The sequence below is a fragment of the Paramisgurnus dabryanus genome, chromosome 20 (genome assembly GCF_030506205.2).
Source record: "Paramisgurnus dabryanus chromosome 20, PD_genome_1.1, whole genome shotgun sequence".
In the NCBI taxonomy this organism is placed as follows: domain Eukaryota; kingdom Metazoa; phylum Chordata; class Actinopteri; order Cypriniformes; family Cobitidae; genus Paramisgurnus; species Paramisgurnus dabryanus.
The window spans coordinates 31,079,645-31,096,490 of record NC_133356.1 but is presented as its reverse complement, the minus strand read 5'-3'; the positions used below and the strand labels follow the sequence as shown (position 1 = coordinate 31,096,490).

At 36.9% G+C, this 16,846-nt stretch overlaps 1 protein-coding gene across 1 annotated transcript in view; it reads right to left on the bottom strand.

Moving 5' to 3' along the window:
* The window catches only part of csmd1a (CUB and Sushi multiple domains 1a), a 667,584-nt gene that overhangs the window by 214,434 nt on the left and 436,304 nt on the right, over positions 1-16,846 (bottom strand). Inside the window, exons 13-14 of the mRNA XM_065250481.2 lie at positions 9,501-9,683; positions 4,488-4,814 (exon numbers count right to left, since the gene is read on the bottom strand). Coding sequence (XP_065106553.1) covers positions 4,488-4,814; positions 9,501-9,683 — 510 coding nt within the window. The remainder of the gene's footprint in view (positions 1-4,487; positions 4,815-9,500; positions 9,684-16,846) is intronic.

Here is a 16,846-nt window from a genome sequence, read left to right as displayed (position 1 = left end):
TTTGGGAAACATATCTACTGCTCTCTGAGACACTGACACACCATTACTGAGGCAGCGCTGTTCAAATATCAAACCACACAATCCCTGAAACTACCATTTTGTTTTTATAAATGTACAGAGATATGTCAACTCACGTCTATTTGGCCTGGAACAGTCCTCTCTTAAAAATATCATTTTAGTCTGTAAGTCAATTAATTAATGATATATGCTGTATGTAAGGACGTATGTTGGTATCATTCATGGTTTTCAACCATTGCAAAAAAAAAATATGATATCAATTGTCATTATTTCATTTTTGTATGTATTTAGCAAATTAGTTTGTTAGTCTGCCCTCAATAAACAAGCTTGTCAAGTTATCTACTGTAGGTTAACTGAAAAAAATCCACAAAATTACTTTTCAACAACAAACTTAAATTTCCTACAAGTTTCCTTTAATGTTAGTGGGCATTTGCCAATGACACAGAGATATCTTCCACTTTTCGTGCAGGCACTCGTTTTAATTTACTTCAGAAAGTAAGAAACAGACTAAACAACTAAAACCCATTTGAAGTAGACAAACACAAGGCTCTACAAGAACAACAAACACAAACCTCACGCCTTTACGTGATGTAAACAGCTGTAGAGATAAGTGCTTCCTTTCCTGTGGTTAAAATGCTGCCGAAGAGAGCACTCACAGCCTTATACGTATATAAAAGTGTTGATGTGACTTCAATAATAAGCCCTAAATAATATGTTTCACCATACGATTAAGGGGGCACACTGTATCATCTGGGAGAGGCAGTGCCCCCCAATGCCCCCATGTTGATGGGCCTGGACCTACATCTTATCATCTTGATGTCTTGCACAGACACAGTGGGATCTACTTGACACAAATCTGAAATGTAAACTCCTGACCTGAATTTCCTATAGTGAGCTATATTTCTGTCTAACTTCATGAGAATCACTATAACTTGCAGCTCTCACATGAAGTAAACATAGAAAAAACACTGTTAACAATTTTCAAAAAATACTTTAAGGTAAATCATTTTTATTAGTGATGCACCGATGTATCGGCCGCCGATATTTATCGGCCGATTTTTGATGAATTTGAAACCATCGGCATATCGGCAATTATTATTATATTTGTTTAAGCTTAATTTGTGTCTCTCTTATTATGTTGGTCAGTTGAATGTTAATTAGATCAAATCCATGTTCAGTAAAAATAATTTGATGCAGAAATAAACTAGCTAATAGACCAGCTGTATAGTATTGTATACAAGTATTTAAAATCGGTATCGGCATCGGTATCGGACAGAAGTTGTCTGTTATAATCGGTATCGGTCCAAAAAAAATCCTATCGGTGCATCCCTAATTTTTATAAAAGAACATTTCTCTTACTAAGTCCACCATTTAAGATGTGCCTTTTCACAGACTAGTTAAAAATTGTATTGTAAATGCATGCTATGCAGCTTCAGCCACTTTTCCACTGCACACGACAGAAGTTATTCATTTCCTATGGAGAGTCACAAAGGGGCTGCGTGAGGTGCCGACCGTCTGCGGATGCGTAATTTTCGGATCCGTTTTGACAGTTGGATCCGTTAAAAAAATTAACTTGTGCGACTACACCGCATGTGATACGCTGACCGGAAGTGATGCATTTCAGTGTATTCCAATCAAAACACTGGGTAACGTGAAAATCATTTTATCCTTTTTTTACTTTATCAATAACATTTGAATCCTAAAATAAACTATTGATTACTTGTAAGTAATGTATTATTAATTAAATATAATTTAACCTTAATATATAAAAATATGGTCAGTCTTTGTCATATATGCACAGCTGTTTATTGTTTTATTCATTTGCTTGCATTTATTTATTTCACTATGATAAATATTAAGCTGCGTTTAGACCATGGTAGAGACTTCATGCGTGTTAGTGATTTCAATTTGAAGACACGTTGACGAGCGTCTGGAGGTCTTGTGGCACGAATGAGGCGTTTAGTGCGGCGCGGTAGCCGCGATTCCACATCAAAAATATAACAATTTGAACTTTGGTGGAAAAACGCACCGTGTAACCAATCAGGAGCTTGCTCTAGTGACGTGATTTCAGAAAGAGAGCGGAGGCGCAGAAGCCCATCCCATGAATTTCTGCGTGAATGTCTCGATGACTAGAATTTCATGTGCAGTTTTTACACGCGAATCAAGCGCGTAAACTCAAAATGTTCAAGCGGCAAACTAGACACGGTAGACACGAATTTGACGGCTCAAACGCGGCTGGTGTGAACCCACAGTTAGAATGAAGCTCTTGCGCTTGAATTAGCTTCCCTCCCATGTTATGATTAAACTGATACTTCATTACGACTACCACTAGGGGGCGAACTCCGACAATCGTGTCCGAATGTCGTGTGCAGAGGAAAGGCAGCTTTAGAATTTTGCTAAAAGATATCATAGGTTTTTGTGTATGTGTATGTGTGGGTCGGTATATGTGGTTTACAGGGACATGAACAGTGTATGATGACAGGTTTACTATGTTATAACCATGGTTTATGGGCACACAGGAAATGAAAAACAAAAAAAAAAACATACTAAATGGTAGTTTTTCATAGATTAAAGGTTTTTGTGACATTGAGGTTAGGGACTGGGGTGGATTAGAGGAAAAGAATATAACAGTTTGTACATAATAAAATGCATTACGTCTATTGAAATGTCCCCTTAAACCACATATGCCAACGTGTGTGTGTGTGTGTGTGTGTGTGTGTGTGTGTGTGTGTGTGTGTGTGTGCGTGCTTATGTGTGTTGTGTCACCAAGCAAACAGGTAGACCCACTCTAATATGTCTGAACCAGTGTTGCTGTTTCTGGATGCTCAAACAAACAGGAATACATATTAAAATACATGTTCCTGATTTAGGTTCTAAGACATCTTGATGTCAAGTGGGATTATATATTGTCAATGTCATCATGTAAAAGCCAAAGCATAAATTAAATGCAAACATTTTCTGTGCCCGAAATAGCACCCTATTCACTCTTCTCAAAATGAGTTCACTTGAATGAAAACAAATGAGTGAATTCGGGCACTTGAGCGTGCTGTGCATTGAGTGCTGCAGTGTGGTCACCATCTTCCGAATGAGAATTCTCATGTGAGTACATCGGTTGTACACTCGTTATTGTTGTGCATTGTGGGGTTGAATGAGTGTACTAAATAATGTCCACTATGATTTAGGATACCACTAAATAGTGCACTATTTAAAGTTATACCACAGGTCTGTTGAATGCTTTATTCTGATTGGCTGAGAAACATTCCATGGGTGTTGATTATTTTTCTGTCAACAACACACCTAACTTGTCAAATGGCTTAAAAATAGGCACCACAGTGATGTTTGTGGGTAACCGTAGTATAAGCGGAATAACTGACTCCGGTCTTTTGAATTATTTGAAAATAATGTGGCACAACATGTCGGGTGTGCATTATTTTCTTATAATTCAACGGCCCGTTTTCAATTATTCCTTACTTATGGTGGGTTATATCGGACACAACCAGCGTAAAATTCATGAGGAAACTTACTAAAGACCCAATGTAGTCTGGCTATGAGTAACCCACTTAAATAACCTTGAATTTGGTTACATGCCGTTTATGCCAAAATAACTTGAAAGATACACTATATTTCATCATGTAAGCCAACAGGTGTTCAAGGTTTTTGCTTTCATTTCTTTTACATGTTCTAAGTGTGCACACATCGTCTATTCTTGGTCTATATATGGTTAGATGTTTATTAGACTTTGACTGACAGCCCAAATGTTGCCTTGTTAAAGCCAGAATTGCTTTCTGGGTAAATTGTTGTACAAAAGAAATCTAAAGCCTATTGCAGAATCGCTTGAAAGTTGCAGTGAATGTCAAAATGCCCTTAAAAGTGCTGGGAATATTGAAAAATGACATTTTTCAGAATAGAGATATGCCTAATAGAAGCTGCTGTAATATTCACAACCTTGAGCGGTCAATTTTATAAATGAACCAGTGTGGCTATACGAAGATACCGCTCTGATTTAAATTCTATTAAAGGCCACATCCTGGAGTAACATAAATATCATCCCTTCTTTTATGGAGTTACTAGGAATAATGACTCTTAAAAAATTGATTTAGTTTAATTACTTTAGATGTTTATAATAGAAAATAATCACCCTACACATTGTGCAATGCCTCACTTGGATACAAGTTATTTCAAGGTGAAGCATGTCATTTTGTTGATGTACTTTCTCGCAGAGACAACCACCAAAAAATATAGCTTGATTTTCCAAAGTATAAACACTGTGATACAACCAGAATATTCCTAGTGTTTGTTTGGGCATCCAGATATTGCAACACTGACTCAACCAATAGCGTGATTTTGGGCCAAGACTACCTGTTTAACCAACCAATGGTGGTGAGAGAGTGTTTGCTCAAAAGTTTATTCACCTTTAAAAACAACATAAATTTACTTTAGAAATAAAACATTTACTAAAAGACATTTACTTGTGTAGGTGATATTAAATCCTTTCCCGGTGTTGGAGTGGTCAGATTGGAACTCCAGGCGCATAATATGTCCATTACTAGCGATCTGCGACGGCACATCCTTTCCGGAGAACGTCCCAAACGTGGTGGGTTCCGGCATCCCATCGTCTTTCACAATGAGATAGTCAAACTGAGGCTCCAGCTCAAAGTCGCTGAAAATGAGATGGATCCGACTGCCCGGTTTGGCTATAATGAGCCACACGCAGTTCATGTTGTTTCCGTATTCCTCGGGGTAGTTCGGCGAGAGGATGGTGCCTGACGGGGTGGTGAAATTGAAGAAGCAGGAGACTGCGGAGATGAAGACAAATATTCATAATACCATTACAAAGGTTACGATATTTATTTTCATTCAATGTCTTTGTTATCACACATGCATTAAGGGCCCGTCGTGTTAGTGTTTTGCTATTTAGATTCTAAAGACTCACGAGGGAGGGAGGGAGGAGGGTTCACGTAGACCGTGATAATGACTTGCACGGTGAAGAAATGATAATGCGTCAAGCGCTCGGCTCGCAGTCTGAACTTTGTCAAGAAAGCGAAGCGTAAACAAAACAAAGTCGTTTGTTTGAGAGGTTTTCATTTTCACAACAATATGAGTTGATGAGGTACCGCCTCTTCTTAAGCGGTCCAAGAAAAATACCTTAAAATGCACAAGTGCATGACAGCATAATGTCTAACAGATCGAGATACGTATTCATTGATAGTCACATCACTTTTGCGCATAATGTTTCTGCGATATCCCCGAAATTCCACAGCATGCCTGAATTGCTTTCTATGCAAATAAAGCTCAAGTCAGTGCATTGTTTACTTGCCATAATTAACATTTTACTATAAGCAAGTCGAATATTATTCAAATGTGGTGTTTGTGTATGGTTTTTTATTGATCACGGTAGCAGTAATTCATCAAATGATGATAATATGATGGAAAAGAGTGTTATTGTATACCCGGGCGTATATCCAGACGTTCAATGTTGTCAAGTGCACTTTCAGCATTTTATAGATGTGAATCAGGTGTTTGGAGTGATGCTCGACAGTCCCAGGAATGTCTGCCAAATCCTGCACAACCTACGTAGCACCTCAAATCGTTTTGGCTGTGTTTGCACTGTAACCTGATTTGCATATATATATATATATATATATATATATATATATATATATTAGGGCCGGGACTTTAACGCGTTAATTAAGATTAATTAATTACACAAAAAATAACGCGTTAAACATTTTAACGCATTTTAATCGCACTTATTAACGGAGTCATTCGTAAATGCTGCAGACCCTGTTTTAGTTCGAGAACTCCGGAGTTGTGCTGCAGTTTAAATAAAAGTAGACGGAACCTAAACGAACAGCTGATTTTAACGGGACAACGCATCAGTTTCAAAGTAAAAATTATTTATTCTGGTAAATGGAGGTTTGCAACGGAGGTTTTGCCCAATAAACATCTACCAACAAACTACAGATTATTTTAACATGTATCCTAATGTCTGTTATATGTTAATGTTTGAGTATTGCTGGGTTTAAATATTGTTGTAATGTTGTTTTGTTTCAATTTAATTAGCTTATTGCGAGTTTAATTTAAGTTTTGTTTGCTACTTTAAAATGAATTTCGTTTCAAATAATTTGTCTACTAATTATAAACAATGTTTTGTTGTTAGGTTTTGTGAATATAAATTAAAAAGAACATTAAAAGCAACACCGTGCATCTCATTGATGCATATGCTACCGAATGCCAAAACATGCAATGAGTAGCCTATATCACTTAAAAATCAGCTTGGCAGTCCCCAGAAATTACATTTACACGCGCATTTAGAGCATATAGCAGCACGTTTGATTTGCGGTGTGCTTAAGACTTTCAAAAATCAACTTCATATTAATTTTAATAGGCTACTTTGACGGAGGACACGCACAGAGAATAGCGACGGCAGGTAAAGGAAAAAAGTTAAATGGTGTTTTTCTGACGAATAGAGTCAGTTTGTAAGAACATTTTTAAATGGACTATAAGATCATCAATATGAACTCTGAACTATTATAAACATAACAGCAAGAAAACCTGAAGAGGATCTTGCAACATTAAAGAAACAAGCATTTATGTAGGCTAAAGCTATATATCTTATTTTTTAATTTTGTTAAGTTTCAATGGTAAGACTAAAAGCGCGTAGGTACATTACGCAGCGCTTTTCACATCTGAATCCCACTTAAGAAAACTATAAACGATGTGCAACTTAAAAATGTGCATAATATATTTTTTATATTTTAATTTTAATATAGGCTATATAGTATATTATGTTTTGTTGTTTTTATACGTGAGGTGGGGGATCCGCGCAAATAGGTACCGGAACACAGACAGTCAAAACAACACATTAGTGTTGATTCTGGGACAACAAACTGCGTCATCCTGGAATCCACCCATCTCTGTGTTATTATTGAAACAACACATTTTGTGTTACTTTTAACACAACATGTTTTATACTTGAACACAAAATCAACACAAAATGACACATAGGGTGGGTTGCACCAACAAGGATTAGGCCAAAATCTGGTTTAAATCAAAGCTTATTTAATAATTCCGTTGCACCAAAGTTTAAACCTGTTTAAAAATAAACAGGTTTAAATTTAAACTGTCATTTTGATCCAGGTTTAAATCTTACAGTAAATCTAGATTATCTTTAATCCTGTTGCTCCATTACTTTAAACTCTGTTTTAAATCTAAGTGAAGGATTAACTTTAAACTTGCATATGAGGAGGTTTAAATATGTTTTTTTTTATAATTAAATGCCTGGCTAAATGATTAGAAACACATATCGCGAGCGTGGTGGCGCTATTCAAATATGCGTTTATTATAACGTCTCAACAAAGTGAGTTTGGCGGCTCAAAAAGTTACCGATGCTCATATGTGCTTCTCCTCTGTCACGCGCGCTCCAGTCAGACGAAAGACAGTGAATGAACGGACACACGGTGGCGCTTAATGACAAATGCGTTGACACATCTTGTTCATTATTTCACAATATCTGAGCTTTGCGATATTTCCTGTCACAATATTTCCTGGTATGTTAATCAATACAATTGTTTTAAAAGATTGTCAAATGTTTTTATTTGAATCAGACCTTTAGATTAGCCTACAGGTGTATGTAGGTGATTTATAATACAAAAATCACATTACATTTGCTTGCATAAACTGTTTATTTCCTTTTTGAATGACAATGTCAACATTGTTGCTGTTTAATTACACCGAAAAATTCAACATGGCGGACAAAATAAATCGCAGATGAAGGGTTTAATACAGTTTAAAGTTTTAATCTAAGATTTGTTAATCTGTGTTTAAATTTAAGTGGTGCAACACAACTTGAATTAAAATTAAACTGAGATCAACAAACCCTAGATTAGCTCTAAACTCTGCTTAATTTAATCCTTGTTGGTGCAACCCACCCATAATGTCTTAAAATTACACATAAAGGGCTCTATCTTGCACCCAGCGCAATTGACTTTGTCAGTGACGCATGTATCATTCGTATTTTGCGCCGGCGCACAGCGGGGTTTTTCCCTCCACAGATGCACGTCAGCAAACTAGGGAATGAACTTGCGTTCCCTGGGCGGTTCAGCGCAAAAAGGAGGCGTGTTGCGGCGCAAACCATCTCTTATGCTATTTTGCAGTTTCAAAAAACAATTGCGCTACTAACCAAAAAAAAACTAGTCTAAAGTCAGTGGCGCGTTGCGCGTGGTTCATTATGCTATTTTAAGGGCGCATGCTTGACCATAATGTATAGCGTGCACAACGCGCATACACTTTGCATCTAATCTACACAGATGCAACAGTTATTTTTGCAAATCATAAATTGCTACACTTAAAAATATTAATACACGAGATAAGGGGAATCATAGTGGTGAGCATTGTGGTGATAGTTTTTATTTATTCTCATGCAAATAACGAGAAAAATATTTTCATAACTTTGTTGTGTGGCTGTATTACGTTTATTTTATGTAAATAATAGTTAAAATGTTTCCATAAGAAACCTTAATGTATATGAACTTGATTTGTAAGAGTACTTTGGGGTTGGACCTTGCTTGCGTTTCTTGGGTCCGATTTCAAAGCCCCCAAACCCTTTCAGCGGTGAGGGTGGATGCAGCGATGTCCTCTGCTGGCGTCAGGTCATGTGTAGGCAGATCCACCTCCCGTTACACGGCGTGCCCGATTTATGCTGGCAAGCGTGGAATTCCCCCGTACAAGGACGTCGGTCTCCTCGGCTGTGAACCGCTCCTGGCGTGCGCCTGGTAAATCCGTCATAATAATAGCAACCCGCCATGGAACTTGCGCCCTTGCGTTTAAAGGGAATGTTGGCTAGCGTTCTGATTGGTTTATTTGACGTTACGCCCAAACCACACCTATGAATAATGAACCTACTTCAGACCAACCCCTTATTGATTTGCGCCCGGCGCATGAGTTATTTCTCATGCCGGGAAAATAGCAACAGCGCCCAAGATCCGCCCACAAACTCACTTGCGCGTTGCGCTTCGCACTTGCGTTTCAGATCGTTAAAATAGGGCCCAATGTGTTAAAAGCTTACCGCACAATGATGTGTATAAAATTAACACATCATTTCTAAGAGTGTATACTAAAAATCCATGTAAAAAAATTACTTCTTAATGTTCTCAGGTCAAATATTTATATGTGATTAAAATGCGATTAATTTAGATAAATTAATTACAAAGCCTCTAATTAATTAGATTAATTTTTTAATCGAGTCCCGGCCCTAATATATATATATATATATATATATATATATATATATATATATATATATATATATATATATATATATATATATATATATATAAATGTATGTCCCTCTAACAACAATATGATAACTGATTATTTAGGGCAACCTTCAAGTGCCATTCAGCTTCATATCTAACCCATGTTACATTTTTACAGGAGAAATGCATTAATCATTCTAAATGGCATGGTTGTGCTTTTCTTACAGACACAGCTGGGTTTGTTTCCAGACCACTGGTTATTTTGCTGGCATGATATCGTCCTCTCCCCGACCAATTCAAAAGCAGCCTGACACTCAAAGGTCAGCACATCACCATGTAAAAAGCGCTCTCCGGTTCGTTTTCCGTACGCAGGGATGCCTGGATCTCCACATCCACCTTTGTCGATCTCTGTGTAGGAAAGAAAGAGCATGCGTTTGAACCTTTCATTTGAACCTGCTGATTCGCAGGGGTTCTCAAAGTCCGGACTCCGCTCCGGATCGGGACCCGACGGGAACTTGATCCGGACCCGCGTCCACTTCATATTACAATTGCATTAATTTCTATGTGATTGATTAAATGTGTGCATTTGCTACTTTACAAATGCATATTAAACTTGTAAACCATTCGTTTAGTTTTTTTTCTTTTTAGATTTAAGAATATTCCTGGTCCGAAAATAAAACGAGTTATTTAAAAATTTCCTGTGTCACGCTGTAGCCATCACACCCAGATATTATGCACAGCTACTTCATGTACTACGGCTTTTGATCAGTAAGTCCTTATCAATCTGAAATCACTGTTGGTTTGATTCGTTTAAAACATGCATTTGAAAAAGCAACACTCCTCAAACCTAATCATTATACACTTTATTATCATGAAAATACCTGAAAAGGTTTGAAGAACACCAATATAAATATATCCTTAAGACATTTCCTGGAGCTCCGTGTGTCTGGTTCTTCATCTGCAGCACATATTAAGTTTCTGCCCAAGAGCGCCCCCTGGCTTTTGGATGTAGCGGCATTTCACCGTACTTCATTGAGAAGCATAGCAAGCATCATCAGCCAATTTATAGGTGCACCCCTAATTTTGGTCAGTGTCTCTGCCTACCAACCACACCTTTTTTTGCCATGGTTTATGCATATGATGGAGAACAAACTCTGCCATTTCTCTAATTAGGTTGCTCTGTATTTTGCACCTGGTTACTTTTGGCATATTTCTTGTGTTTATGTTTAAAAAAAATGTTTTACTTTAAATGCAAAATACACTTATGTTTTTCACAAACTATTTGTGTTGATTTGTTATATAAACAAATGATTTACATAAAGTTTTTTCCGGACCTATGAAAATGATGAGAATTCAGATTTGGACCTTTGAATGTAAACTTTGAGAACCCCTGCACTATATGATCACAGATTTGCATTAGAATGTAGTATTTTTCACATATTTATCCTTGCCTATATGTAAATTAAGTATTCATCATAACCGCTCATTTCAGCCCGCCGCAGTTATCATTTTCACATCCAGCATCACGTTGTTTAAATAGCAAATGCATTTTTGCGCACATGGGCGTGCAAGGTGCGTTCAGGCACATTGTTAGCATGTTGCTATTTCGAGGTAAGATTATTTTTGTTATTTAAAGAGCATGTTAATAAAATGCGCCTATAAACTGGACAACAACACGTGTTTGCTTAGTACATACAATGGATGCGCAGCAGCACACAAACTTTTTTAAATAGGACAAATTAAAGAATTAAAATATAAAATATTATTATTGAGTCTCTTGGACATAAGGCGTGCAGCTCAGATCAACTGGCAGAAGAGTTGTGCTAATATTGCATTTATTTAGATTTTTAATGCTACCCTACGGATTTATTTTATATGATGACTTTGTACCTTTGGATATGGTGAGATGAGAACCATTTTAAGTAATTATTTTCAAAACACTCACAGCGTTGTCCCAGTGCTTAACTCTTTATCTCCTGTTTGTTACAAATATAAAGTATTTTTTACTTACGCAAACCTTTTTTATCATATTTGTAAATTATTCATTTAAAACTTTTTGAGATTACAGTGATCATGCATCATACTTTACCAGCTTATTTACATTAATACTCCATGACTTATATAATGACTTTTAAAGAGAACCAAAGTCATGTACTCCAATTTTTTTTAAATACTCTCATTTTCCAGCTCCCCACAAGTTAAATTTTTTTGTGTTTTGGAATCCATTCAGCTGATCTCTGGGTCTGCCGCTAGCACTTTTAGCATAGCTTAGCATAATCCATCGAATCTGATTAGACCATTAGCATCGCGCTAAAAATAACCAAAGAGTTTTGATATTTTTCCTATGTAAAACTTGCCTCTTCTGTAGTTACATTGTGTATGAAGACCAACAGAAAATTTAAAGTTGTGATAGTTTGTTCCTAGGCCGATATGGCCAGGAACTATACTCTCATTCTGGAGTAATAATCAAAGACTTTGATGCTGTAACATGGCTGCAGGAGGCGCAATGATATTTTCGGCTGCTGCGTAATATGATTGCGCCTATGTTATGGCAGCAAAGTCCTTGATTATTACTCCAGAATCGGTCTAGAAAATCACAACTTTTAATTTTCCGTCGGTCTTAGTACATGATGTAACTACAGAAGAGTCAAGTTTTAAATGGTAAAAATATTGAAACTCTTTGGTAATTTTTGAGTGCGATGCTAATGGTCTAATCAGATTCAATGGATTATGCTAAGCTATGCTAAAAGTGCTAGCACCAGACCTGAGAGATCAACTGAATGGATTCCAAAACTGTAAAAATCTAACTCCACCATGTAAATAGGCAAACTGCCTTGGCACAAACGCAACTGTCTTTTAAAGGGAATGGGTTATGAGACGTTCATTGGTTTATTGCACATTACGACCAAAACACACCCATTACTCATTACGAGAATAAGAACAACCCTTTTAGACTGTGCGCCAGGTGCATAGACCGTGTTCCTCGTCAGTAAAAAAGGCAAAAGTGGATTCGGACACGCCCCAAATCCACATTAGAAAGACAACCTGTTCATTTTGGCATATGCCCAATTTGCCAACCTTTAACTGAGCGACAGATAAACTTGCACCAAAATACTGCAGAGTTCAACTTGACACCTGACCTTTCACGTTGACAACAAAACATCCCCTATCAGATACCTTTATCACCCTATCATAAAAGACCTGTGACCCACTGTTGAACAAACACTGGTTTAATGGCAAATTTATGAAAAGGTAAAGTGCAGAACGGCAAAGCCGTGTGAAAGGCAGGATGAAACGACAGTGATAAATGAATGACGCTCTGGAAGAGTTGGTTTTTATGTTAACAACTTTGGTGTCAGCTCAGCAGCCAGCGATTCATTGGCCCAGTCGGCTGATAATCTACAGGGGATGAGTTTCCCCTCGCGGTAGATTCCAGGAACTCTACAAGGTGTTAAGAGCATGTTAAATACCTCTGGAGCTGCCACAGGCTATTAGTTCGAGAACCCACAAGAATAGTGGGCCATCGTGTCAGGACTGCCAACTCATCATGACTTAAGAAGCCAACGGATTTCATCTGTGAAAGCGTTAAATAATGCACAGAATGGCAGCTGGGAAGATTAACAGCTACAGAAATGTTCTGCCATGCGTGTGCTGTTGAGTTTTTTTATGGCCTGTTATTACGACATTAATGTAACTAAGTTAACCCACTTTTAATGGACCTTAAGAATTATACTGTACCAAACAAATCTATTTTGTCCTTTTTAACAAAAACATCAAATTTGCCACAAGAAGTCATTGCGTATGTCCTCTCAAACATGCCAAAAAAGTAAACATAACAGCCATAAAGATGAGTCGTTTTTTTTCTACTTCACATTTTCCATGCAATTACTGTAGGTATAAAATTGGATTTCCAAAGTTTTTACTACTGAAAATATATTAAATGGGTTATTAAACAATAATTTCAGAATGATGCCACACCTCAATTCCCCACTTTTTAAATGTGAATTCCTCATCTGTTTAATGTTGTATGAGCCGGTTAAGAGCCATTCATATTTTTCCCAGTTCAGATTAAAGAACGTGTAATGGAAAACAAGATTTGAGAAAGGAAGCACAGTGGGAATTTTTGCAATGTTTGGCATCAGGACACTTATGGATTGTGCACACCAAAACTTTAAACGTGGCTGAAAATGCCTGGACAACGCCGAATGCCAGCTGTTTTTCAGCTGAGTGCCAGCTTTCTTCAGCTAAGCGCTTTGCTAGCTATGATACGTCAGCTGTGAGACAGTTGGTTGCTGTGATACTTGTCTTGCCCACTGTGATTGGACGGCTGAACTGACATTGACGAGTGGAGCTTTTTTTTCTTTTTCAAAGTTGAATATTTTTCTACATTGGAATCAATTGAAAACATGTCCCGGCCGTGGGCATAAAAGCATTGGTGTACACGCCCCCTTAGGTGGGATGTACGCCAAGCTTTGAGCGCTCTGTGGTTTTCCAGACTCAGCGCTGAGGGCCCAGATTTGAAAAAAGAATAACTTTGGGTGAACGCTCAACTTGTCAATGTCACTTTTCACTCGACCGTCCAATCACAGTGGAGGGGGGGGACACAATTAATACCAAAACAACCAACTGGCGCATAGTAAAATGAACAAAGAACCCAGCTGAAAAAAACTATGGCAAGTGCCAATAGTTGGCATCTGCCTGCTGTTTTTAGTGTACATGCCACCTTAGAATATAGCTGACAGCAAATGTTGCTGTTTGTGATCACTAAAAGTTTTTATTCCAAAAAGTAAACAACAGCATTTGAGTTTCAAATGCCATAAGAATAAATGATGGAAGAATTTTCATTTTTTGTGAACTATTCTTACACAATATAGCCATTAAATGTATGTCAACAAACTCAAATACACCATAAAAAAGCTAGGTTGTTATCAACCCAGAGTTGGGTCACAAAGTGTTAACCCCAACCATTGGGTTAAGTTAATTTATAATTTTTTTTATATTTGACCCAACAGTGGGTTAAAACAGCCCAGCATAGATTAAATTACAACTGGGGGGCTGGGTTCGTCCAATTTTTTGACCCAACACTAGGTTGAAAATAACCCAGCATTGTTTAGACTGTAGTTGTTGAGTAATTGTGGATCAATATGCCAACCTTGTCACAGTACATCTAAATGATGTTGATGACCACATATTGTTTCTATACGGTTGATGACCGCTGTAAAAAATCTTTGCCATGCTAAAAACTTTTCAATGAATTTATGAAATGATATATTTGAGTGTGCCATCTACAAGGCCTCAAACGTCATGTCCCACCAGTGGGTCCCGGTGGAAATGTTGTCAAACATGACAACGTGACTAGAAGCACAAGTGTGAAATTGAGTTTACACAAAGTTAATTGGGTTTGTGTCATTGTGCAGGGCTATCCAGACAGTGAGAATTGCTCAATTGTGAGGTTACAGTTTAAAGTGAAGAGCGTCTGGGGAAAAACTCCATTCCAAGGTATTAAACTGCACACTTTAGAAAAACAAGTTAAAAGGTAAAAAAATGAGACAATTAAGGCGACAAAAATGTTGCCTATACAATCATGTCATTTTTGAACTCAACATTCCTGATGCACTTGCCCATTATATTTAAAGTCTTCCTTTAGTCAATAATTGTATTCTGAATCTTTGAGCATCTTAATAGCATATAGAAAAGTTTTACATCACAGTAATTTCTTCATGCTTTTAAACAGCTTGAATATAACAACAATCTTGCCTCATTTAGTATACGCGGATCTATAAATATGCAAATTAGTCCCCGCCTCTACTCAATGGCACAGCTTGGACTATAGATGTGAATATGCAAATTAGTCCCCATAGATAAGCACATAACTGCTAAATTCGGTTTCACACAATGCAAACGTGAATTGTGTGTTTGCAAGCACTAATCTATAAGCGCTGATGTTAACAGGTAACAGCAGTCGCATTGCATGGTGTAAGCAGCACAGAAACAGAGATGAAGCAGCTGGCCTGCAATCGTTTCAACGCAGAGTCTTTGCGGCATCCATACATAATATTTATGACTCGAACTACAGATCCACGCGTTGAACTGTGTTGATATGATTGGTTACATGTTAGTGACTAATGCTATAAACGGCGTCTCAATATTTTGGAAAAAATACTCAGCAATGGTGTTATATTATGAATTATCATATAGCTAGGGCTGTAATGTAATTAACTCATTCCCCCGAGCCTTTATTTTTGTTAAGTTGACAGCCAGCATTTTTTTGGTGATTTTCATAAAATGCCTTCCAGGAAAATTTTATAAACATACAAACAAATGAAAGAACAGATTATCTGCTTTCAAACAAACAAACAAAACAGAAAAAAAACTTCATTTGTTCTCTTTTGTAACCTCTTAAATATGGGTAGGTTTCCTCAAAAATACAAAATTTTGAGCAAAAAGCTGAAATAATTTAATTTTTGTAAAGGAATTTTGTTAATTTAATTTAATATTAATTAAAATCGTATTTTTTTTTTGCTTCAGTTTTTTTAATAAATTGGGTCCATGCTCAGGTAGCATTTGTGCGCTGTCTGGTGCCTTGAGATGCTGATGGGCACTGGCTTTAGACACGCAAAGTTGGACAAAGACACACACACACACACACACACACACACACACACACACACACACACACAAAAAACATATTAAAAAGCGTGAGCACTGCATTGAGATCTGCGTTGCGTCTTATGCTTAAATTTTTGAATCGGCAAGACCTGAAAGCATGTGAAAGTATAAACTTTTGTTACTATGCACTGGCTTGATCAGGTGCATTAAATGCGTTACAAATTGTAGCATGTTATTTTTCACCATAACTAATTAATCTAATGAACGTGTTAAATTAAAACATAATACAAACACCACATAGACATATAAACAATAATAAACCTGATTTCCCCCACAGTGAGACTTTAAGATCACTCAAGTTGAACATGCATGCAGTGAAGTCCAAAAGTAAGAGATGACATTGGAAATCTTTTCAAAATACTCCAAAAAATTTAAAACATTTTGCACTATTCCTCACTAAAGAAATAGTTAATGTGAACTCATTTATACAAATGCTTAGATTTCTTTGCTTTTATTGCACCACTTAAGAGGAATATACCGTACCAAATACTAAACATCACAAATCTATAGACATGCTCTACTTAATCCATTAAGATTAAACTTAATGAAACTGCACATAGATATGTTATATATAATTATTAATATTTTGATTAATGCTAATTTATGCATACACAGTTCTGTTTAATAGTTTAATGCAAATGCATTATGAATAAATAAATTCATTATGAACCAAAAATAACTAATAATCAGTGTCAGCTTCTCTTACAAGGGGTACCAATTAAAATATGTGAACCTGTGTATCATGCATCATGTCAAAATACAAGCCTGTAGCAGATGTGTCGAAAGGATTTATGATAAAAGAGACGCTCATGTTCACAAAATACTCTCAAGACACTACAGTAACTTCACAATAAACTCTGATTAAACTTGACATTAAGCGTATCTGGCAAACGGGTCATTCT